The sequence below is a fragment of the Thunnus thynnus genome, chromosome 1 (assembly GCF_963924715.1).
Source record: "Thunnus thynnus chromosome 1, fThuThy2.1, whole genome shotgun sequence".
Classification (NCBI taxonomy): Eukaryota; Metazoa; Chordata; class Actinopteri; order Scombriformes; family Scombridae; genus Thunnus; species Thunnus thynnus.
The window spans coordinates 40226595-40251458 of NC_089517.1; the positions used below are offsets into that span (position 1 = coordinate 40226595).

At 41.3% G+C, this 24864-nt stretch overlaps 1 protein-coding gene across 1 annotated transcript in view; it reads right to left on the minus strand.

Annotated features, from left to right (window-relative positions):
• The window catches only part of aldh1a3 (aldehyde dehydrogenase 1 family, member A3), a 111898-nt gene extending 87783 nt beyond the window's left edge, over positions 1-24115 (minus strand). Inside the window, exons 1-4 of the mRNA XM_067598062.1 lie at positions 23782-24115; positions 23462-23566; positions 22740-22880; positions 18658-18787 (exon numbers count right to left, since the gene is read on the minus strand). Coding sequence (XP_067454163.1) covers positions 18658-18787; positions 22740-22880; positions 23462-23566; positions 23782-23877 — 472 coding nt within the window. The 5' untranslated portion in view covers positions 23878-24115. The remainder of the gene's footprint in view (positions 1-18657; positions 18788-22739; positions 22881-23461; positions 23567-23781) is intronic.
• Between the last annotated feature and the right edge of the window lie 749 nt (positions 24116-24864).

Genomic DNA, 24864 nt, shown 5'->3' on the forward strand with positions numbered 1-24864 from the left:
GCTCCTGATGCACTGTATTTCTTCAGCATACGTTTCCTGCTGCACAGACCGAATGATGACATTTCTGCTCTGAGTAAGTTCCTCTACCATATACGGTGTCTCGCAATGATGCCATCCCTTACAGCTTTTCGCTGGATCTTTTTAAGTCTTCTTGAAGAGGCATGCAATATGTGACAAGATGACTTTCAAGGGTGGTGGCAAGCACTGTCACTTGTGGGCGAATGTCCTTATCCTGTTCTGGGTCCAGGAGTTCAAAGATAGATTTTTTGTGAAGAACTTTCTCCAGCTGAGATAAGAACACAGGCCCAGTAAACCAGGTGGTGTCTTTCAGATGGGCTGCAGAGATGAACCTTGTGGCATGGTCTGCAAAGTTGTGTTCAGTGGACACATAACGCCATTGTTGTGGCTGTGTTCCTCTCCTGATTCTTTGGATCCAATTGTTGACATAAACGTAGAATCTCCGCTTCTCATTGTAAATGTAGCCTAAAACTACTTTGCTGTCGTATAGAAGGTGACAGTGTCAAACTTGATGTCAGTCTCAGAGGTTAAAATCTCTGCCATGTCCACAGCCATCACTGCAGCGCACAACTCTAACCGAAGTATGGTTTGTTCTGGACGTGGAGCCAATCTTGCCCTGCCTAATACAAAGCCCGTGTGGCAGTTCCCCTCTGCATCTGAGATTTTTGAATAGGCAACTGCAGCTATTGCCTTTTCCGAAGCGTCTGAAAAGACAGAGTTCTTTGTGCTGGGCCTCTGTAGGAGACACACCTGTATATGGCCTTGGCATCTTGAGGTGCTGAAGCTCTTTCAAGGATTATCTCCACTTTTCCCACTGTTTCTCTTTGTTTGGTGGTAACGGAGCATCCCAATCACTTGTTTCCATTGAGAGTTCTCTCAGTAAGGCCTTGCCTTGTATGGTGACAGGTGCTACGAATCCTAATGGATCGTACAAGCTGTTCACTGTTGATAACACTCCCCGGCGAGTAAAGGGTTTCCTTTCTTCCGCCACCTAGAACAGGAACGTGTCTGTCTTCAAGTCCCAGCAGAGTCCAAGACTACGCTGAATGGGTAGTGAGTCAATGCCAAGATCCAGATCTTTAAGGTCGTTGGCGCGGTCCTCAATGGGAAAAGCCTCCATAACATCTCTGCTGTTTGAGGCTATTTTATATAGTCTCAGGTAGGAACATGCCAGCATGTTCCATGTTCTTTTGAGCAAGTCGATAGCAGCCTCCGGAGTGGGTAGGGACTCTAGCCCATCATCAACATAAAAGTCTCTATCAATGAACTGCCTTGTGTCATCACCAAACTCTTTTTCCCCTGCCTCAGCAGCCCGTCTGAGACAGTGGATGGCGACAGCTGGTGATGGATTATTTTCGAAGACGTGCACTTTCATGCAATATTCTGTGATGTCATTTTCCAGGTTGTTGTCTTCGTACCAAGGAAATCTCAAATAATTTCTGTCTTCTGGCTTGACAACAAAACAGTGGAACATCTGTTGTATGTCCACTGTGATGGCAATGGAGTCTTTGCGGAAGCGGATAAGTACCCCAAGAAGACTATTGTTGAGGTCTGGGCCAGTCAGGAGGATCTGATTCAATGAGACTCCCTTGTGTTGAGCACTTGAATCAAAGACCACCCGAATCTGGCTTGGTTTCCTTGGGTGATACACTCCAACGGAGGGGAGGTACCAACATTCTTCATTTTCCCCAAGGGGAGGCACTACGTCTGCATGACCACCGTGAAATATCTTCTCCATGAATGAGATGAAATGTTCCTTCATCTCAGGTTTCTTGTTAAAGGAGCGGCGTAGTGAAAAGAGACGGTCTGCTGCTAGCGACCTGTTATTTGGAAGACAAGGTCGTGGCTCTCTGAATGGAAGAGGAGCGACCCAACTGTTGTCCTCGTCTTTATATACTCCCTACTCCATGGTCTTTAGAAAGACCATATCCTCAACTGAAGGGCCTATCTTATCATCATTCTTTGTCTGTTGAAAGACACTACATCCCAGGTGCTCTCCATGGTCCTCACAGGTGGGACCATCCACATAGGCAGGTAGAGGAAGACCTGGGGCCTTGCTGCTGTACCACTTTTCCTTCATGACATAGTGATTAGGGCATGGTTTGAAGACAGAGAGGGATGTCATAGAGAGAACAAACCAGAACTCAATTATTCGTCTCATCAAGACCTACAAATCACACGCTGACACCCCCGACCTAAATCCGATAGGAAGTCTGCAGTGTGCTCATCAAAGTATGACTTCGTGCCAATTTTGGACCTTGAATAAACACTATCTCCTCCTAGGGCGTTAATGGTATTGGCTTCAAACTTTAATACATGACTTATCACACTGTGCTGAACAAAAGTTATTAAAAACTTTGTAATAACTCGAACAGTTTAGATCTAGTAAGCCCTGAAAGTTGTAGTGCGACATCACACCTTATAATGTAAACCAATGGGGAGGCAATCTCTGGACATGGACTTTGTGCCAAACTGGGGCGTCTGATGTCTAAACTATAAGTCCGACCACTTTCAAACCTGTATCAATGGATTCACGATGAAAATTCCTACAAAAAATGTGATTTTTATGTAGGATTTGGCCAAAGTCATGGGATTTATGAGGATATTTCACAAGAAGCGTGACATTCTTCTCTCCAAGTGAGAGGGAGAGAGAGAGAATGGGAGGGGGCGATGGGTAAAGTAAGACCTGTCAACCCAGGTCTGAAAACATCTACATGCCGGTGACAGAAGCCCTTGGACTGCGCCACACTCCAGTTACTTAGTGTTTCTAGACATCTGACAGCAGTGTTTAATCCTTACTTTTTTTTCAAGGAGTATATGTGCTCCTAAATGAAAAGAATTAGGAGCACACATATAACTTTAGGAGCACACTGAAAAATGTTCAAGTAACAGTTTCTTAAAGAAGACAATTCATTACATACATATTTACAATTTATCACATACATATTTAAACTCTTTGTGTGTGTGTGTGTGTGTGTGTGTGTGTGTGTGTGTGTGTGTAAATCACAATTCATGTTGTTTTTAGGGGTGCTCAATTATGGCAAAAATCATAATCACAATTATCATGTTCAATATTGGATCACGATTATTTAACACGATTTCTTTTTGACTGTCATTTTTGCCAATTGCCAATGTTCATATATGCACATATTTTTTCCCACTTGGCTGAGGAGACTGTTACACATGCAATCATATATTGTACTTGTCCTGTCCTCTTTACACGCCTTGCGTAAATAAAAGGCATAAAAGGCAGATAAGTCCACCCCCAATTACCACACAGACAGCGATGAATCCAGTTGATGCTCTTTAATGTGGCAACTGGCAGTAGAGTAAAACTGACAAAGAAAAAACATACAATCAACAAAGAGTCAAAAATCTTGTTATAAGAAAAATAAAATCAGTTGTCTAAATCAGAAATAATAACATATTAAACCTTAAAAATAACTCCTGAATGTGCTAAAAGATATGCTACAGGAAGCATGTTACGGCTGTAATGTATATCATGTACATTTCCTCAATTAAAGCTCGCCAGAACATGTGGCTGACATGAACACATTATCCAGATTTCCAAACTTCACACATACCATACAAAATATATACAAATTGTGACAATACACTTATATATAAACAAATGATGAACCCAAACTCTGTTATAACATACCAACTATGCTTTCAAAGCTCAAGATATCCAGATGGAGCATGTGCTTTTCCTGGGTCTAACATGGAGTACTTCCCCTGCTGCATATTGATGATGTCATAGAGATACACCTCATGTGCTGCAAACTAGTCCCATAAAACTCACCAGCAGATGGTGCTAAACAAAATACAAACTGCTGACAAATTACCAAACTAATAAGGCAGAACACTCCCCGCCTGGTATCCCCAGATACCACAAATATTTTCAAAGTTCACCTCTGGGGAGAAAGTCACACTCTCCTAGCTGTCAGGGGAGAGTAGCAGGATTACTTCAGTCACAGGTCTGAGGAACAGCTTTGTTCCATTCCGTGCATTGATCCTAACCTCAACCTTACGGACTCTTCCGTCTTTGCTGGGATATACTTGAGTTATCACTCCTAAAGGCCAGTCATTTCTTTTTACTTGGTTATCTCTCATGAGCACCTTGGATCCAGGTACAATGTTTGGCCTACTGGATGTCCATTTCTTCCGTGACTGCAGGGTACACAAGTACTGTTTACGCCATCTGTCCCAGAAGGTATTAGCAAGGCTTTGCACTTGCTGCCACTGTCTCTTGTACAGGTCTTTGCTGTCAAACTCACCTGGAATAATGGGATGAGAGCCACACTACTGTGTCAGCAGTGTGGCAGGAGTGAGAATAAATGGATCACTGGCATCTGTGGACAGAGGCACCAGAGGTCTGTTGTTCACGATGGCCATCACTTCAGCCATAAAAGTGGTGAGCACCTCATGAGTGAGCCTGGAAGGCCTTGACTGGAGAAGCATCGAGTCAAGGATTTTGCGGGTGATGCCAATCATCCTCTCCCATGCTCCTCCCACATCAGAGGAATGAGGTGGGTTGAATGTCCAGGTGCAGCCCTTTTCTGCAAGGTATCTCTTCACCGCATCTCCGTCCACATTTGAGGAGATCTCTAGGTCCTTGCATGCTCCAATGAAATTTGTTCCCCGGTCAGAACGGATGTGTTTGGCTGGCCCACGGATTGCGAGGAACCGTCTCAGAGCATTTATAAAACTTGAGCTGTCCATGGACTCTATGACCTCGAGATGTACCCCTTGTACGATGTGCTGAGATAGTCCAGGGTCCAAATACATCAACACCAACATGTGTGAAAGGTGGTTCCATGCTGAGCCTATCAGGAGGTAAGTCAGCCATTTTCTGGACCTCACAAATCCCCCGAAGCTTACGGCAAATGATGCACTTGAAGATGTAACTGCTTACACACCTTTTGGCACCCACAATCCAGTAACTAGCTGAGCGAAGAGCACCCTCGGTAAAATGGCGTCCTTGATGTTGTGACTCAACATGGTAATGTTGCACAAGAAGGGATGCAACATGATTCCGTCCAGGAATGATTAGAGGCCTTTTCTCTTCATATCCCAACTTAGATTCCCGTATGCATCCTCCAACTCTCAGTAGGCCATCCCCATCAATAAATGGTTCTAACTTCCACAGAGAACTGTCCTTGGGGATATCTCTTTGGCTCCTGATGCACTGTATTTCTTCAGCATACATTTCCTGCTGCACAGACCGAATGATGACATTTCTGCTCTGAGTAAGTTCCTCTACCATATACGGTGTCTCGCAATGATGCCATCCCTTACAGCTTTTCGCTGGATCTTTTTAAGTCTTCTTGAAGAGGCATGCAGTATGTCTCAGACGAGATATGCCACGAAGAAGAACCTTCCAGGTCGAAAAGCGCTCAAAGTGCTGCGAGCCTAGATGACTTTCATGGGTGGTGGCAAGCACTGTCATTTGTGGGCGAATGTCCTTATCCTGTTCTGGGTCCAGTAGTTCAAAGATAGATTTTTTGTAAAGAACTTTCTCCAGCTGAGATAAGAACACAGGCCCAGTAAACCAGGTGGGCTGCAGAGATGAACCTTGTGGCATGGTCCGCAAGGTTGTGTTCAGTGGACACGTAACGCCTTTGTTGTGGCTGTGTTCCTCTCCTGATTCTTTGGTTCCAATTGTTGACATAAACGTAGAATCTCTGCTTCTCATTTTAAATGTAGCCTAAAACTACTTTGCTGTCTGTATAGAAGGTGACAGTGTCAAACTCGATGATACACCCCAAAGGAGGGGAGTCACCAACATTCTTCATTTTCCTCAAGGGGAGGCGCTACCTCTGCATGTCCACCATGAAATATCTTCTCCATGAATGAGATGAAATGTTCCTTCATCTCAGGTTTCTTGTTAAAGGAGCGGCGTAGTGAAAACTGACGGTCTGCTGCTAGCGACCTGTTATTTGGAAGACAAGGTCGTGGCTCGCTGAATGGAAGAGGAGCGACCCAACTGTTGTCCTCGTCTTTATAAACTCCCTTCTCCATGGTCTTTTGAAAGAGCATATCCTCAATCGAAGGGCCTATCTTATCATCATTCTTTGTCTGTTGAAAGACACTACATCCCAGGTGCTCTCCATGGTCCTCACATATGGGACCATCCACATAGGCAGGTAGAGGAAGCCCGTGCGCCTTGCTGCTGTACCACTTTTCCTTCACGACACAGTGATTAGGGCATGGCTTGAAGACAGAGAAGTAACCATTTTCCAGGGTGTTGTTGTAGTAGGTGTTCACAGTAGCTGGCTTATGGACATCTCCTAAACAGATATTGCCAACAATTACCCATCCCAAGTCCAGTTTTTGCGCATAGGGGGAGTCATGTGGCCCATTTATCTGTTTCCAGACCTTGTGGATCCTTATGATGTCTCTGCCTAGCAGAATCATGATAGGAGCCTGAGGGTCAAGTTTTGGGATCTTTTGCACCAGAGTCTTCAGATGTGTGTGTGCAGTGCTGCTTCCGGCGTGGGAATTTCAGAGCGATTATTTGGAATGGTGTTACACTCTATCAGTGTTGGTAAAGAGAGCACAACCTTCCCGTCAATGGATTCCACCTGAAAACCATGAGCTCTTCTGCCTGCTGTCTCAACAACACCAGCACATGTCTTGAGGGAGTAAGGGGAGTCATGACCTTTGATGTTGAAGAGGTCAAAGAACTCAGACCTTACTGATGATCGATTGCTCTGATCATCCAATATAGCATATAACTGTATAGCCTTTTCTGGCTGGCCAGAAGGGTAGACTTTGACAAGACTAATCTTTGTGCAGGACCTTTCAGTGAGATCTCCACCGCAGACCTGAGTACAGCTTGAGGAAATGGTAGCTTCTTCACTATTGTTTCCTTTCTCCCTGCCATGCGCATGTGCAGAGGTTTGGGCCTCTGAGGACCAAGGTGCAGGTCCTGGGTGCAGGGCTGAGATATGGCTTTTGGTTCCACATTCAGTACACTTTATGTTGTTGTCACAGTTTTCGGCTAGATGTGCTGATGAAGCACAGCATTTATAGCAGATGCCATATTGCTTTAACAGTGCTTTCCTGTGCTCAATGGATTTCTCCCTAAATCCATGGCACTTTTGGAGGGGATGTGGTTTGTTGTGTACAGGGCATTGCTTTGAAGGATCCACTTTACTCCTGCACATAGTGTATGAGAAGAAGTATGAGAAGACAATTCAGTCTTGTGCACGATGATAGGAGACCTCTGACCACTGTACTTAGGGACTGATTTTCTCAACAGTGGAGGGTCATTGCCACTGGGGAGGAAAGAGAAGCTGGGATCATTTCGCATCTTGGCTTGCTGGCAATTGAAATCCACAAAGTAGCCAAACGGTGGGAAAGGAACTTTATACTCTTCCTTGAACTTAGAGCCATGTGAGAGCCATTTCTCTTGCAGATTATAGGGCAGCTTATGCACCATTGGGTTGATACCCCGGGCTGTGTCTAAGTAGGCGAGTCCTGGTAGATCCCCATCAGATTTGGCAGCTTCAAGCTCCAATAACAGGTCACCTAGCTCTCGCAGCTTTCTGTGATCCCTGTTAGATATCTTAGGAAAGCTATCCACTCTCTGAAACAGTGAATTCTCAATCACCTCCGGCGACCCATAGCACTCATCAAGCCTGTCCCAAGCCTTATCCTTCTCACGTGTTCAGATGACTCAGCACCTAGCCACTTCAACAAGAGGTCCATCTCTTCACTATCTGTAAGGTTTAGACCTCATATGGCGTTCAGGAATGATGCTCTCCACGCCCTGTAACTCTCAGGACGATCACTGAACTGCAGAAGCCCTGACGTCATAAGTTCACGTCTCGCGAAAAACCTGACGAAGTCTGACATGCTCTGACTCTCAGAGAGATTACCCTGTTTAGCCCCTGTGCACTGTTGAAGTGGAGGATGAAGATGATTTTGGTCACACATCTCTGTGTAAGCCTTGTAATCCATGTCTCTTTTAGGACTCCACAGTTTCTGGGGTTTTCTGTCTGAAGTTTGTGAAATGTGGGCTTTGGTGTGCCCTTCTTGACTTCCAGCTAAGGAAGTACGCACCTGAGGATGATGGTCGTGAGTAGGTTTCTCATCTTGAACATGAGACTGTATAGTAGCTATGGATGTGTGCTGTACAACAGTGCCTGGTTGACAAAACTGTCAGTTGAAGCTCCTTCTAATGCAGGTGTAGACTGAGAGGTGGTGTGCTTTGCGTGCGCTGCCACATATGCTTTTGTGCGTTCCGCTGGATCATGGCTTTGCAGATTGATTTTGGAGCTGAGGTCCTCACTTTCATCTATGGCAGCCTCTAATGCTTAGGCTTTAGCCACCGCTGCTGCGGCTCTTTTCTCCAATTTAAGAGCATCCAGTGACACCTCTAAACGCGTTGTCTCCACCTTTACTGATGCCTCGAAGTGTGCTTGTTCCATTTTGATTTGGCTTTCCTTTTCCACAAATGCTGCTTCTGTTTTGGCAGCTTCTGCCTCTTCACGAGCTAATGCTGCAGCTGCACGAGTGGCAGAGCCATGTGATCTCTTCGATGAAGATAAACCTGAGACTTGAGACCTTGTCCGTAATGACTGAGAGCCTGATGATTTTTTGTCTGACATCTTGGAGCAAGACTTGCCCTTTTTATTCCAGAAAGCGTTGTTTTACTGTCCTGTCCTCTTTACACGCCTTGCATGAATTGACAGGCAGATAACTCTATCCCCAATTACCACACAGACAACGATGAATCCAATGCTCTTTAATGTGGCAACTGGCAGTAGGGTAAAACTGGCAAAGAAAAAACATACAATCAACAAAGAGTCAAAAATCTTGCTATAAGAAAGATAAAATCAGTAGTCTAAATCAGAAATAATAACTATATTAAACCTTACAAATAACTCCTAAATGTGCTAAAAGATATGCTACATTTTCCAGATTTCCAAACTTCACACATACCATACAAAATATATACAATTGTGACAATATACTTATATATAAACAAATGATGAACCCAAACTCTGTTATAACATACCGACGATGCTTTCAAAGCTCAAGATGTGCAGATGGAGCATGTGCTTTTCCTGGCTCTAACATGAAGTACTGCCCCTGCTGCACATTGATGATGTCATCAGCTAGAGACACACCTCATGTGCCGCAAAGTACTGCCATAAAACTCACCAGAAGATGGTGCTAAACAAAATACAAACTGCTGACAAATTAACAAACTAATAAGGCAGAACAGTACTAATGATCAAGAAAGACTATGGCCTATATGAGGGAAGAACTTCAATGCTGAGCTACTGAACTCCAGTCTTCCTAAATTCTTCCTTCATATATTGTCTTTCTTGATCATAGTATAATCTGTGCTTGCCTCCTCAGCCAGCTGGTAAAAATATGTGCATATATTGGCATCGGCAATCGGCCACAATGATTTGGAAATATCAGCATATCGGATATCGGCAAAAATCCAATGTCGTGCATCCCTAGTTAAAAGTCTTTACATTCCTAAAAATAGACTAATTTACTAATTGAAATTCAAGTGAATGGGCGCAAAACTTGCATGATTTTTATGACACAGGTGTGAGGAAGGCAGCCATGTCTCACCCTGCAGAAAATTCTCATCCTTACACTGTTGAGATTTAATATTTCGCCATGACAGAGGAAGTTGCTATAAGTTTAATGTACATGCTCCAGTCTGCACCAAACTTTACATGTTTGATAAGACTCCCGGCCTGAACACGTGTACATGACAATATTCCATCAGTGATGCAAACTGGCTGAATAGCGCCCCCTATGAAATTTCAGTAAAGCAGCCCCAACAGCGGGCAAAATAGTGGACGAAGGAAGTGATGTTTATCTCCTTGCACTGTCTGAAAACAGCCCAGGTCTGAAGACATCTACATGCCCGTCACAGAGGCCCTTCAATTGCGCCGCGGCCCGACATGCGCAAGGGCGCGAAGGCCCGTTCAACGCTGCTTGCGGCTTTAATTAGGGCCCAATCGCTGACCAGCGCGAAGCCCTCTTGTTTCCAAAGAAATTATTAGGGCCCGAGCGCTGACCAGCGCGAAATGAAATTCACGAGGCATATGTATCATGTCAAGATGCACAAAAAAGCCTCTTGGAGCTATATTGTAAGTCCTACAGGAAGTGGGCCATCTTGAAAAAAGTGGTCATTTTTCGCGTTTTTTTGGCCATTTCTCATACCTTGTATTTTAACGAACTCCTCCTACAGAATTCATCGTAACAACTTCAAAATCAATGTGTGTCATCTACACTAGTGTGTGATCAAAAGTTATCAAAAGATTTAGTTATCATTGAAGCGTGTGGCCGTGGCAATGTCGAAACGGTGAGTTTTCGACATTGCCGAGGGGGTGTGGTCGGGCGGCGAATTTCGATCCTTCGCCGTGAAAATTCAAACGGCCATAACTCCGGCATGCACGATCCTAAGAGACCCAAACCTTTTGTGCTTGGAAAGAGTCCCGTCCTGAACACATCCATGTGTCAATATTGGATCTAAGTCATAGCGCCACCTGCTGGCAACAGGAAGTTACATGTTTTACACTTTGACGCTCTGTGGGTGGCACGGTGATGGGATCCACCTCAAATTTACTCAGAATAGCCTAAAGACCTTGGAGATCGTATATTATGACGTTGGTGACTTTTTGTCGAAAGGTGTTGCCATGACGACGCGGCGAATTTCGATGTCTCGCCATGAAATTTCAAAGCCTTATAACTTGACTCCACATGGTCTGATCTTTTCCAAATTTCATATGCTTGTTAAGAGTCCCGGTCTGAACACATTGTCAGGGCCATATTTAGTGACAGTCATAGCGCCACCTACTGGCAACAGGAAGTATCATGCGTCGTTCTTTGTTGTATTACTCCTAGGAAATTTGGCCGATGCATCTGAAATTGACTCAGCTAAGATGTAAGACCTTGGTGATGCTACATTTAGCAGGTCATGACCCATGACCAAACGCCGTTGCCATGGCGACACATCCTTCGCCATGAAATACGATGCTGTATTTTAGGGACAAGGCATGGGTTGACAGTCACAAAACTTGGCACACATGTCTGGAGCGACACCAGTTAAAATCCTGGATAGGTCATTTGCATAGACGTGACAATATGGCTCAACAGCGCCCCCTTGAAAATTTCAAAATTGTAAATGTTCTGAGGGGATGCACCAACTTATATGTGTTTTTAATACATATATATTTATTATTATTTGTTTTTACTTTTTCCATTTATGAATGCAACCAGCAAAGAGAGATCTTCTATACAGCGTGCAGGATGTGATTGTTGCCATCCAAAATGGAGAGAGTGATTCTGCAATGGAATCAGACAATACTTATGTGAGTGATGAAGAGGCAGATGATGTAGTATTGATGTATCAATACTACAGACGACTCCCATGCTAATTTTAGTCCCCCCCAAATTGAAAATCTTGTTGATAGTGCTGCAGGCTCATTGCAGTCAGCCCCTTAAAAAGGAAAATAATAAAACATAAGAAGTTAGCTCCATGGTTTAGCTCCCAAACCCGCAAACTAAAGCAAACATTGCAAAAATTGGAAAGGATTTGGTGAAAACTAGAGGAATCTTGCTTAGCCTGGCAAGATAGTCTTGAAACATATAGACCCTCTGTAATGCCAGAGCTGCCTATTACTCATCATTAATAGAGGAAAATAAAAACAGCCATAGGTTTCTTTTCAGTACTTTGGCCAAGCTGACAAAGAGTCATAACTCTATTGATCTATAGCATAGCATCTATAGCTCCCAACTAGGGCCAACATTGCAATATTACAACATTTCCCTAAAAACTTACTAAAACATAAAAAATTTAATTTAAAGAAAACCCTTTAAATTCAGCATCAGAGGCCTCCGACAACAACATCAGAAAGGTGAATTTTTTTTTTGCTCATTTATTTCTATATTTGGGCTTTACAGGGCTAATGACCTTTTCAAAAATATTTGCATGGCTGTTTGGGAAAGTAGGCTTTAAGCCACAATTTGGGCATTTTATTAATCAAAGTAATGCCTAAAACAGTTTCCCTTAAATCATTGCCAGGTCCCATTTTACCCTTTATGTGACAGTAATGTAAATCAGACAGACTTAGACATATTTCAGTTGCATTGTAAAGCTGTTCACTTTCAGTCTTTTAGAAAGTCCTGCCAACACTACCTGTACACGTGTCAAGGTTTAACGTACATGTCATAGGCTCAGCAGATAACTGATCAAACCTGGCCTCCCAATCTGCACCCTGACCTTCTCCAGTTTCCTGTGTGTCTAATCACACAATCTATGTATTCCAGTGGTTCTCGGTAGTAATGACTTCATGAGCTTCTTTAATGATAAAACTCTAACTATTAGAGATAAAATTCGACACCTTCTGCCCTTAACAGGCACCAGTTTATCCACAAACAGAGGAATCTTAGAAGCAATTGTGAAACCTGACATATATTTGGACTGTTTTTCTCCAATTGACCTTTTTGAATTAACTTCAACAATTTCTTCATCCCAACCATCAACCTGTCTCTTAGACCCCTTCCCAACTAGGCTGCTTAAGGAAGTCTTACCCTGAATTAGCACTTCTTTACTAGATATGATCAATCTGTCTTTAGTAACAGGCTATGTAGCACAGTCCTTTAGTTATTTTTGATCAGCATATGTCCTTTAACTCCCACATAAAATACATTTCAAGGACTGCCTTTTTTCACTTACGTAATATTGCAAAAATCAGGCACATCCTCTCTCAACAAGATACAGAAAAAATAGTCCATGCATTTGTTACTTCTAGGCTTGATTATTGCAACTCATTATTATCAGACTGCCCTAACAAGTCTCTAAGGACTCTCCAGCTGCTCCAGAATGCAGCTGCACGTGTACTGACAAAAACTAGAAAAAGAGATCATATTTCTCCCATCTTAGCTTCACTGCATTGGCTTCCAAAAAAATCAAGAATTGAATTTAAAATCCTTCTCCTCACCTACAAAACTCTTAATGGTCAGGCATCATCATATCTTAAAGAGCTCATAGTACCCTATTTCCCCACTAGAACACTGTGTTCCCAGAATGCAGGCTTACTTGTGGTCCCCACAGTCTCCAAAAGTAGAATGGGAGGCAGATCCTTCAGCTCCCTTGTGGAACCATCTTCCAGATTTGGTCCAGGGTACAGACTCTGTACATTTAAGTGTAGGCTTAAAACTTTCCTTTTTGATGAAGCTTATAGTTAGAGCCAACCAAGCTCGCCTTGGACCAGCCCTTAGTTATGCTGTTATAGACCTAGACTGCCAGGGGACTTCCCATGATGCACTGAGCTCCTCTCTCCTCCTCTCCATCTGTATGTTTTCATATATCATTACTGCATGTAACTTGACTTCTTCCCCAGAGTCCTTTGTGCTTTCTCATCCGCAGGAAACCCCAGGGACCGGGCTCTGGCCCTTGGCCGTGGGGATGTCCTTCTCCAGCCGTTGCTGCTGTTTATGTTGCTAGTCATGTATCTATTGTTGTTGTTGTTACTGTTGTTGTTCTGCTTCTCTGTTGTCCGTCCCGTTCTCTCTCAACCCAGCTGGTCAAAGCGGATGGCCGCCCACCTAGAGCTGGGTTCTGCTTGAGGTTTCTTCCTGTTAAAGGGGCGTTTTCCCTTACCATTATTACCAAGTGCTTGCTCATGGGGGAACTGTTTGGTCTCTGTAAATTTAGGATTATGGTCTAGACCTGTTCTATGTGAAAAGTGCCCTGAGATGACTTTTGTTGTGATTTGGGGCTATATAAATTGAATTGAATTGAATACAAATATAGAATTTCTGCTCCCAACTAGGGCCAACATTGCAATATTACAACATTTCCCTAAAAACTTACTAAAACATAAAAAATGTGAAAACCCTTTAATTTCTGCATCAGAGGCCTCTGACAACAACATCAGAAAGGTGAAATTTTTTTTTGCTCATTTATTTCTATATTTGGGCTTTAAAGGGCTAATGACCTTTTCAAAAATATTTGGATGGCTGTTTGGGAAAGTAGGCTTTAAGCCACAATTTGGGCATTTTATTAATCAAAGTAATGTCTAAAACAGTTTCCCTTAAATCATTGCCAGATCCCATTTTACCCTTTATGTGATAATAATGTAAATCAGACAGACTTAGACATATTTCAGTTGCACTGTAAAGCTGTTCACTTTCAGTCTTTTAGAAAGTCCTGCCAACACTACATGTACACGTGTCAAGGTTTAGCGTACATGTCATAGGCTCAACAGATAACTGGTCAAACCTGGCCTCCCAATCTGCACCCTGACCTTCTCCAGTTTCCTGTGTGTCTAATCACACACTGGGAGATTCCTCCACGACAGAACTCATCTCCAGCTGCCTTTATCTTTGAGTCACTGGGCGAGTGCATTTTCAGTCACAGCTTACTGAAGGTTACATCCATTCAGAGGGGAAGTTAGTGGGGAAGGTCGTCGTACAAAACATGCTGGGGGGAGAAATCAGTGTGTAACACAAGATTCTTACAGTCAGACGAGCAGCCTCAGGCCAATGGTAGCTCTACTATACTAACACTCCTCATTCCAAACTGACACACAATGATACTCTGGCAAAATGCATGTCAGCCTCTGTAAACTCATATCAAAGGCAGAGCTGAACTCAAGGCATTAATATATTCTACAGTTCTGATGGAGTTATATTGTAATGGGCATAGCTATGAAACACTGTTTTCTGAGTTTGTATAAAGTAAAGTAAAATTGAATGGAAAGAAAGAGTACTGGTTCAAATAAAACATTTAAATGAATGAAAAGATACGTTAATTTTGGAAAATTAAGAGGAATGATTCTAATTGACCAACAAAAAGCATGTGAGACTATTAACCACAATGATTGTAAGAAGCTGACAGCAATGGGTTTGTGCTCATCAGCACTGAACAGTGGTGGAAAGTAACTAAGAAAGTTTACTTAAGTACCGTACTTGAAGGAGCAGTGTGTAGGATTTAGTGGCGTCTAGTGGTGAGGTTGCAGATTGCAACCAATACCCCTTCCCCTCACCCGCACCTTCCAAGCATGTAGGAGAACCTACGGTCGCTGTGAAATATTCCATTTCTGTCAATAGATTTGCCTAAATCTTACACACCGGTCCTTTAAGTACAGTATTTGTACTTTATTTGAGGATTTCCATTTTGTGCCACTTTATACTTATATTCACTACAATTCAGGGGGAAGTATGATACTTTTTACGGCACTACACTTAATTGATAGGCACAGTTAGTTACTTTTCAGATTTTACATAAAAAAATATAAATGAGCTCATAAAAGCTGTTAAATATTAAACCAGTGGTTCCCAACATTTTTGGCTTGTGACTCCTTAAAAAAAGCCATCTAATTGGAGCCTTTTGTCATGTCATGTCTACTGCAGTGTTCAGACCAACATTAAAAAATGCAGCCCTCTCATTCATTTGAATGAGGGCAGTGCATTGATGCAGTAGGGGATTTGATGTCATCTACCAAGATGCTGCGCCGGCCAGTCAAATATATGCAACCACACATTCTTGCCAGATTACTTTGTAATGTGAACACTGTTTTTGCTGTTTACATTGCAATAACAATAAAACAGTTGCTACCATGATAACTTGCGAGTTGAATCACAGAATCACACTCTTCAGGGGCAAAGGAACATGTCATCCAGTGCAGTGGTGTGGTTCATTGATGTGTTTTTAATTGTTTTTGGACAACAACAGCACTCTATGACACAGAAGAATAAGATATACCAGGTTTTGGATACACAATACTTTTTAGTAGATCAGTTCATTGTTGTTTTGGGTCCAAATATGAGATTTGTTGACAATAAGAAAAAAATATAGAAAATCACCAGCATTATCCTTGAAAGACCTCATGCCCACCAGAGCAGGGCTAATGCTGCTGACCTGTGCTTGCTGACATGGGTACCTGTGTCTTCAGGTTTTGTGGTGTTAGAAATGGAATAAGTTACCTTTGCACTTTAAAATAAAGAGTAACCATCACAATTTTAAAAAAGTCAAATATATAGCTGATGGGAAACTTTTGTAAGATGATCATCCGAGTTATAGTTTGTATGTAAAAAAAAAAAAAAAAATTTGGCTTTTTGACTGTGATTTTATTGATGATAATGTTGGTAATTGTTCTGGAAGTGTTTAATATGTAGCATTTTTTTATAATATTAAATAAACTAAACAACTGCGAACTATTGCACTTATTTCTGATCATGGCATGGGCTTTGAGGGTGGGCAGACTGTTTACACACTATGACTGGTTTGACCTGGGAAAGTCAGCTAGGCAGATAAGCTAATGTTTTCATTTTCTGTAATACATAAAATTAAAGTAGCCAAGCAACCACTTGTTACATCTGCAGTACAAGTGACTCAGCTGCTTTCAAGGCAACAAATATGCATACATATATGCATACATACATACTACATGCATACATTTCAATTTCTGGAAAGAAGAATGAATAAAATGAAAATGAAACTGTTTCTTCTTCCTCTCGTGTTATCTAGCATTGCAGACACTTTTGGTTTATTTGCCCAGCCATGTTTGCCTCACTGTGTCTACTGACCGAGTTGTTGTCAATGACAGACAGTGCTGACCAAAAAAGCAGTTTTATACTTGATTGCATTTGTTGTTATTTTGAATTTACAAGGGAGAAATCTGTCCAGGATCCGTAGTTACTGTCACATTATCTGTATCTCTGCTATATATAGCAGGCATGAGGTGGTGGAAACATGCCAGGTATATTCAAATGGAAAAAGGATAAGGTTTTGACCATTACTGAAGTTCCCACTACACAACAGTGTGTGCGGAAAAAAGGTTACTTTGGCTTCATCTGCATCTGATGATGCTAGCAGATGTAACATATGCCTTTTGCATGTTATATTAAATACATCAGCTGAGCTTTAAATGGTCACTATGTCTAATAGTAAAGTCTTGTAATATAGAATATAATTTTGTCAGTAATTTTACCTTTATTTAATAGTTGTAAGGTGCACATATTTGTGTTATTTTCATATTTTATGCTGTTATCTATTTATATATATTTCATATTTAATACTTGCCTACACAGTATCCAAGGTAATGATGAAGCTATAAAGCGCATCACCGGGGGAACAAGTCAGACCGGGCTTGTATCCCCCAGGTGAGTGTGTGACTGTTAAATGGAAACCTGTAAATATTAATGTATAGCTGATCTGAGAGAGAATTAATTACTAATTATTACTATATTGACTATATTGACTATATTGACTATTGATTATCTATGTGTACTGATTCATCTGTATTAATAGTGTCTTTTATGTAATTTGTAATATAGTAAGTCTTTGATCCTGGTCAAGGTTAGACCATCGGCCATGTAATTTGTTATTTAACAGTTATTAAGCTTTGTCACAGAAATCATATATTTGTATTGTTAAGTTTCCTTTGATTATGATTTTATTTATATTAAATTGTTTTACTGAGACCGGGCTTGTATCCCCCAGATTCCGAGGTGCATGTAAGCAATAAACAGTCATCACTGAATCGACATCGGACCTGTCTGGGTGTCTTCGTTGGAGTCAACTTACGTTACTAACTGTCAGCTGTTAGTCCACCATCATCATCATAACACAACGCAGAGACTGTAGGCTGTCACTATCATCAGCAATATAAAAGAAACTTAAGGGGGGCATTATAAACTGTGAGGTTAATATAGTCCCCCGTTACACAGACTATATAGTCTCTACCACTACAATGTGTTTAAAATTCCAGTCTGCATTTCACAGTGTGTATCCTACAACCGTTTTTATATCAGACTACAACTCGGTTATCTGTCTCATCTTGGTGACTGGTAGTGAGAGTGCTCTGGTATAAACCTGTGGATTACTGGCTGAGTGGCTCATAGCTTGGTGAGGCGTTGAGCCGACACTGATTGTTAATCCTCATAGACTGTTGCACTTCACTGATTACTATCTCAGCCTCTTCCTCTTCCTTTTGTCCTGCCATGCCCTTTGTCTCTCTCCACTCTACTGGGATCTAATCAGGAGGAAAAGGCAGGCAGTTTTGTCTAAATTCTGATCTGCAGAGGTAGAGGAGACACAAAGTAGGATCGGACAAGACTGGGGAGGTATTAAGAGGCTGGATGAGATACTGCTCAGGGCTGTGTGCAGTCCTGATCCAGGCCAAGTCACTGGCTTGGCTCTATAGTAATTAACATGTTTCCTAATGGTGCACAGGTTATGTGAGCCCCTGAGGAGACATGTGAGATGTTATTTTTTATGGCGCTCAGACAGTGTGCAAAAATTATTAATTTGTAAGCACAAATTATTAATTCATATGCACAAATGATTAATTCATGCTCTCTAATTTATGATTGAATGAATAACTGAATTATAAGCAATTATATGTGCCACAATACCAAAACACTCGGGGTGCTCCTCCCTACCTGACTGGAAGGACACAACAGCTTTTAATTTCACTTCCTGCTGTTACATCAACTTGAAAGTAATTTGTGAACACAAATTAATTCATTTGTGATGGCTTGAATTAAGTAATTTGGGAGAACAAATAACTAATTTGTGCTCTCAAATTACTGTAAAATTAGTATAACAGCATTATAAAAAATTAGAATTCCTAATAAAAAAGTGTCACTCACCTACAGGCAGACTTTTGCCATGGATCTTATCAGTCCAGCCAGCGTAGTAACGAAGGGTTTTGATGCTACCATCCAGGTCAATGAAGACGGACTGCAGGAAGGGCTTCCCTGTGTCCAGAGTCTCCAGAGTCTAAAGGAACAGCAAAACTAGCACAGTTCAAAACACTTTTCTTGACTTTTTTACAATTTAAGTTGAAATCTGGGCAAAATACTGAGTACTCTAAGGGATTGTTACAGGAACTGTAAATGATGCTGAGGTGTTCAGGCCCCCTGAAAGAAGCCCAATTATAGCTTTGACTGAAAGGATAATTATAGTTTATTACAACTTGTATCTTATCTCATGTTATCACAACTGATAGAAATGTTAAACATTCTATTAAACTGGAGTAATCCTTAAATAAATATCTATATCTCCATCCTGGAGAGTGACGTCAACAGGCTGTTCAAGAGACAGAGCCCCCACGAAGCAGCCAGACCAGACTCTGTCTCTCCCTCCACCCTGAAGCACTGTGCCAATCAGCTGTCTCTGGTGTTCACAGAAATTTTTAACACCTCACTCGAGATATGCCACGTACCAGCCTGTTTTAAGACCATCATCCCTGTCCCCTGTGACCATCTGGTAACTTGGTGCAGACAACAGAAATTGGAGCTCAACACTCTAAAGACAGTGGAGATGGTTGTGGATTTCAGAGGGAGTGCAGCCCCACCTGCCCCCATCACCCTGTGTGACTCCCTAGTTGACACTGTGGAGTCCTTCCTCTCCCTGGGAACCATCATCAGCCGGGACCTCAAGTGAGAGCAGAACATTAGAAACCTCACCAAGAATGCTCAGGATGTACTTCCTGCAGCAGCTGAATAAGTTCAACCAGTCAAAGTCAATAATTGTGCGCTTCTACACCGCCATCATTGAGTCCATCCTCACCTCCTACATCACCATCTGGTACACTGCTAGTGTCTGGTACACTAGTGTCAAGGACAAAAGTGGACTGCAGCATATCATCCCTCGTGTCATCCCTCCAAGACCTACATGCCTCCAGGACAGCAGGAAAGGATCATGGCCGACCCCTCCCACCCCAGACATAACACTCCCCTCTGGCAAGATGCTGACGTTTATCAAGACCAAAACCTCACGCCACAAGAACAGTTTCTTTCTGTCTGCAGCCAATCTCATCAACAAGGCCTGTGACCCCCACTGACATGGACTTTATGCCCCCCATGGACATTGCATGTTATTTTAACGTAATGCACCACAATCTCTCATTTGCACATCATCTGATCCTACATGGTGCGTTACATTAACGCAACTTGTATTAGTGTTATTATAAATAATGAATATTCCCTATACTGTTTGTTCCTGGTCAATACTCTGTACATTCAGCCTATTCTCTTCTATTTAATATTTAAAATTCAATCAGTAGCTGCTCCTCTCACCAGAACATATTCTATATTTTATATCTTACATTTTTCTTCTGTTGTAAATTCTTCTGATTCTGATTCTGTAATCCCTGGTACCTTCCAGGCCTCTTCTTGCAGAGTGTGGGTTGCCATCAATTTACAAGCTGTTGTATTTCTCTGTTATACAATATTAAAGGGATTTAATATTATGTTATACTTGGTTGGTTCTAGATATAATAATAACTACAATAATGGTGAATTAATCTAGGGCCTTACAAGGGAGTGAGTTGTATGAGGTAGAAATAGCTGGCGAGGTCATTTCTGTGTGGAGCCAAGGGTGGTGCAGTGGGATGTCAGCCACAATGGTCCTTTGCAATGTACATTATCTTAATAAATACAATACGCTAAATAATGCAATACACCAGGCATGTAAAACTGAGTTTACAATTGACTATATTAAGCCATAATAATGATAATTTATGAATGTGTCAAACATGATTGACACTGTATTGCGTACCCTTCTCCTCTCCAACATCTATTCCATATTTACTTGAGTTACTTTTATTATAAAACAGAAAATAAAAAAGAAGTGAAGGTCTGCAGCTCTTGCAGACACTGACACCACTGTACCACCTCACTGTACCTTTAAATGGTCTGAATCTGGTCCTTATTTGCTCAAACATAGCTGAGAGTTTAGTGTAATTAGCCATACCCTGCACACTACCTTACCAGAGCATGTTTGCAATTAGCAGTCACATGCAATCTTGCATTATTACTTCACTCACATCTGTAAGGATTCGTTTACAGATCTAAGTCTTAATGCAAGCTGGCAGCTAAACAGAGTGAAAAGGCACAGCAATGGGGATTTCATTCCAAACAATATCTGACAGAGAGGGAACATAACATCCAGCAATCATTACAAAGAGAAAGAGAGAGAGATTAGGGTGGTGTCACAGTGTCATGATGTCATGAAATAATATAGGCCAATCTCCGATATAAATAAGTCAATATCATGACAGCACATGGGCATTTTTCTGCTGCAGGAAAATCCCAAAGTTTACTGCTCATGAAAGCAGCTTTTATGACTGAGATATCTTGTTATGAATAATATCTAAATAACAACCAACACTACAAAAAGAAACTGCAGTCAGTTGAAACATAGCATAAGTTACTCGTGTATTGCGGGGACTGGTCACAAAGAGAATATCTTAATGCCCAGTGTTTGTCAAGAACAGACACAGGAAGTACTAATGTTCTTGTACTTTACTTGGAAATTTCCATTTTCTGACACTTTATATTTCTATTCCACCACATATATCTGAAAGCTATAGTTACTCTGAAGGTCAAGATTGAAAGAAAATCAATGATAACCATATGAAATATGATGCATTGTTATACAGTAAAATAACGTAAAGTAAACGACCCTACAGTAAAATGTTTACAACCAGCTCCACTTAGAGCAGATACAACATTAAAAGGCCGATTATAAATGTATGTATCACTAATAATAATCAAATATAATAAAATAACATACTTAATCTCTGACAGGGGCTATCCAGGGGTATTATGCAGGCGTATTACTCATTGTGCAGTCCCTGCATAATGAATACTTTGACTTTTGTACATTTGCTTGTACTTTTACTTAAAGTCCTCCTCCACTCAAAAATGTGTTTTACTTATTGTTCCATCACTGTGATGTTGTTCTCTTCACTGTGCAGAATGATGTGTGTGCAGAGTTTGTGTTCACGTTCTTCTGCTGGAAAGTTTCTCTGAGCTCACCTTAAATCTGAGTTTAAGACAAGTACCTGCAAGCATGATTTTTGACATCACAGCTAGTTTGGAGCCAATTGTAATCCAGTATGTAACTTTCACAAGTGTGATGAGAAACTTGAAGCCTTCAGTACACACACTGACAATGGACTTTTCAGTGAAGTTGGAGATATCTTGTGTGAACTTCTTTTGTGAAAAAACATATCAGACACAAACCATTTTTCAAAGCAGAATATTGTTATTTGTCTTAAAACATGTCTGGGAGGGGTCTTGCAAGATTTTTTACTCGTAATGACGTGATATTGAATAATTATCATTTTTCTGCTTCTGGAAATCAGTGAACAGGGCAATTTTCTCTGTAGTCAGTCTGGTATTTTGGTGACCTATCTTACTTTGTCAGGAAGTTAAGTTTTGGAATTTCTTCATTAAGATACTCTAACCCCTCATTTGAAGTAAAACTAATGAGTCCATAGCCCTAATATATATCATACCCCATAATTAATAATATTTCTGATTGTCTAATTTGTCTTCTAGATAATTCCACTGAGCCACAGGATGATAGCAGCAGCAGCAGCAGCAGCACTTCCTTTCAAATCACCATTTAAAATCCTCCTGTAATTCTTGAACTGTACCATCACAATGTCTATTTTCAAGGAAAAAATAAGGACTACTTTAAATTTTATTTAAATAAAATTGATGCACTGTATTCGGAATTGAATGGTATTGTTATATCTGTACAATTCAGAAAAGTGTCCTAAATCAAGTTATTCCACGTAGGCCTATTTATGCAGCAGTTGTCTGCAGATAACAGCATTCCACTACATTTTAAATGGAGTTGGGAATTCTACAAGAGAATCATTAATTAGAGCTATGCCCTAGTCTGGGTAACGAATAGAAAATAAGGGGAATGAGCCCACCGCCAGCAGGAGCCGATCCCTCTCCATCAAGTCAGCCAGCTTGTGCAACATTTTGCCCCGGCTGGACGCATCCATTCTCTGCCACGGAGAGCCTCTCTGCTTGGCTGCCTTGGCTGCCTCCACCGCCTTGTCCACATCTTCCTGCACAAACAAAAATTAGAATAAAGCAGGACATACCAGGACACAGGGCAAGGTCTCGTGTATGACAAAAGGTTTTAAAAATTCTACCAGCTGTTTTTCTTTATTATATTAACAGAAGGGGTAAGAGGAGTAATATTAATAGTAGCCTACATTTATTTTGAAATATTTCGGTTCCCATGTTACCTTTATTTATTTACATGGGCAGTAGAAAGCAGTGTGAACTCTATTGTCAAAGATATTTTGTGGAGCTAAAACAACACTTTGTGGATAATATATAGACTTGGCATATAGATTTGGCAAAAAGACTGTGTCTATTTGATTAAGTTCTTATGCCTGCTGTATTAGATTAGACATTTCTTCATATAGACACAAACACCTGAAATCAACAGATATTTGAATGAAATTTGGCAATTGTTTGGATTGGATTGAATGGATTTAGAGTCAAAGCAAATGGGGGGCAAAATAATTTAAAGTCTTGATTATCCAGTGGTACAGTATGAAGGCCTACATTTAAGTATGTCATATAAATAATATTGTATAACAAAATACAGCATGCACAGCTGCAATTGATGTCTTCTTACTTTGTCTGCTTCGTCCACATCACAGATTTTGACACCTGTTGCTGGGTTGAAAGTTGGAAATTTCCTTCCTCTGCTGGATGTGTGCCATTCATTGTTTATAAAAATCTGTGGAAAGTGGAAAGTGTTTGCAGACATGTATTATAATCTCTTATATGTTTGACAGCAGACACCTATAGCTTTGGTTTTGCCTCAATTGACACCTGATTTACACTATCACCAAAGTTAAAAAGCTCAATGAGAGTGAAATGCTTTGACTGTCATGGTGAATAAAAACCCTACCCGCAACAGTTGAATTTGGTATCTATGTAGTGCACCCTTACCTTGGTGTGCCTGATCTCCTGGACTTTGATAGGCTGGGGAAAAGGCATAGCTGGGATCCCATCGGCCACTCCATTCTCTGTTCCATTTTGTGCCATTCTAGGTCAGCAGTACAGTCCACAGCCAGTCTGTCAGCTCCGTCTACTAAACAGTGTCAGCCCATCTACTGGCTTTTTATAAGAATGTGGAGTTCCTCCCTCCTCACACAGCAGTTGAGGAAAGCCCAACTCCGCCCCTATCAAAATAACAAGGGTCCTTATCTGAGGGGAATCTTGTTCTTGTAGCAGCTTGGAAACATCCTGAAACATGTATTGTATTTACTAATACTATGTGAGTAGTGTGGAAGAGTGGCCATGAGGCACAGCTGGGTTTACCTGCTGTTACATTTTTCCTATATAGTAAGCAAAGTTGTTCACCATTACTTCTGTCATTACAATGATGATTAAATGCATTTTAATTTTTTTTCATTAAGACTGGTGGGTTGACAGAGTGAGCATGCATTCATGAGCTGCTGTGTGGGTATGCATATGTGTGTGAGATATCACAAATAGCAAAGGGAGAGTCAAGAGTATAATTTCACACCTGAGTTATTTGGCTGTGTCTTTCAGTCCAGGCAATGAAAGTAATGAGACTGAATTCATTCTCCTGCAAAATATTTACATTGCAACACAAGAGCTTTGATCTGCTCCTGTTGGCCTATTTGGACTGACTGCAGACTGTTCATCAACGGTGCAAAGGTGTTATGAGTTGTGATGTTCTTTGCAAAGTTAGTTTTTGCACCTAGGCCTGGTGAAGTTGAATGGAATTGAACACATGCAAACAAATGCTTTTGTTCTTGGGGACAAAGCTGTTTGCTTGTTCCAGACTTGCACTCATACACAGTCTGCTATTGTTTCCCCTTCATTGCTTCTTGTCATTCTTCATGTCAAAGTTTAATTAGGACAACAAGGTTTTGCAGGCTCATTTCTCACTTCAGCAACTTTCTAACACTTCATAATGAGGGAGAGACCCAGAGTGAGAGAGTGGATAATAAGAACAGGGAAGGAAAGGCCTTGGCAGGGTAAGTCAGTCAGGGGAAACAATAT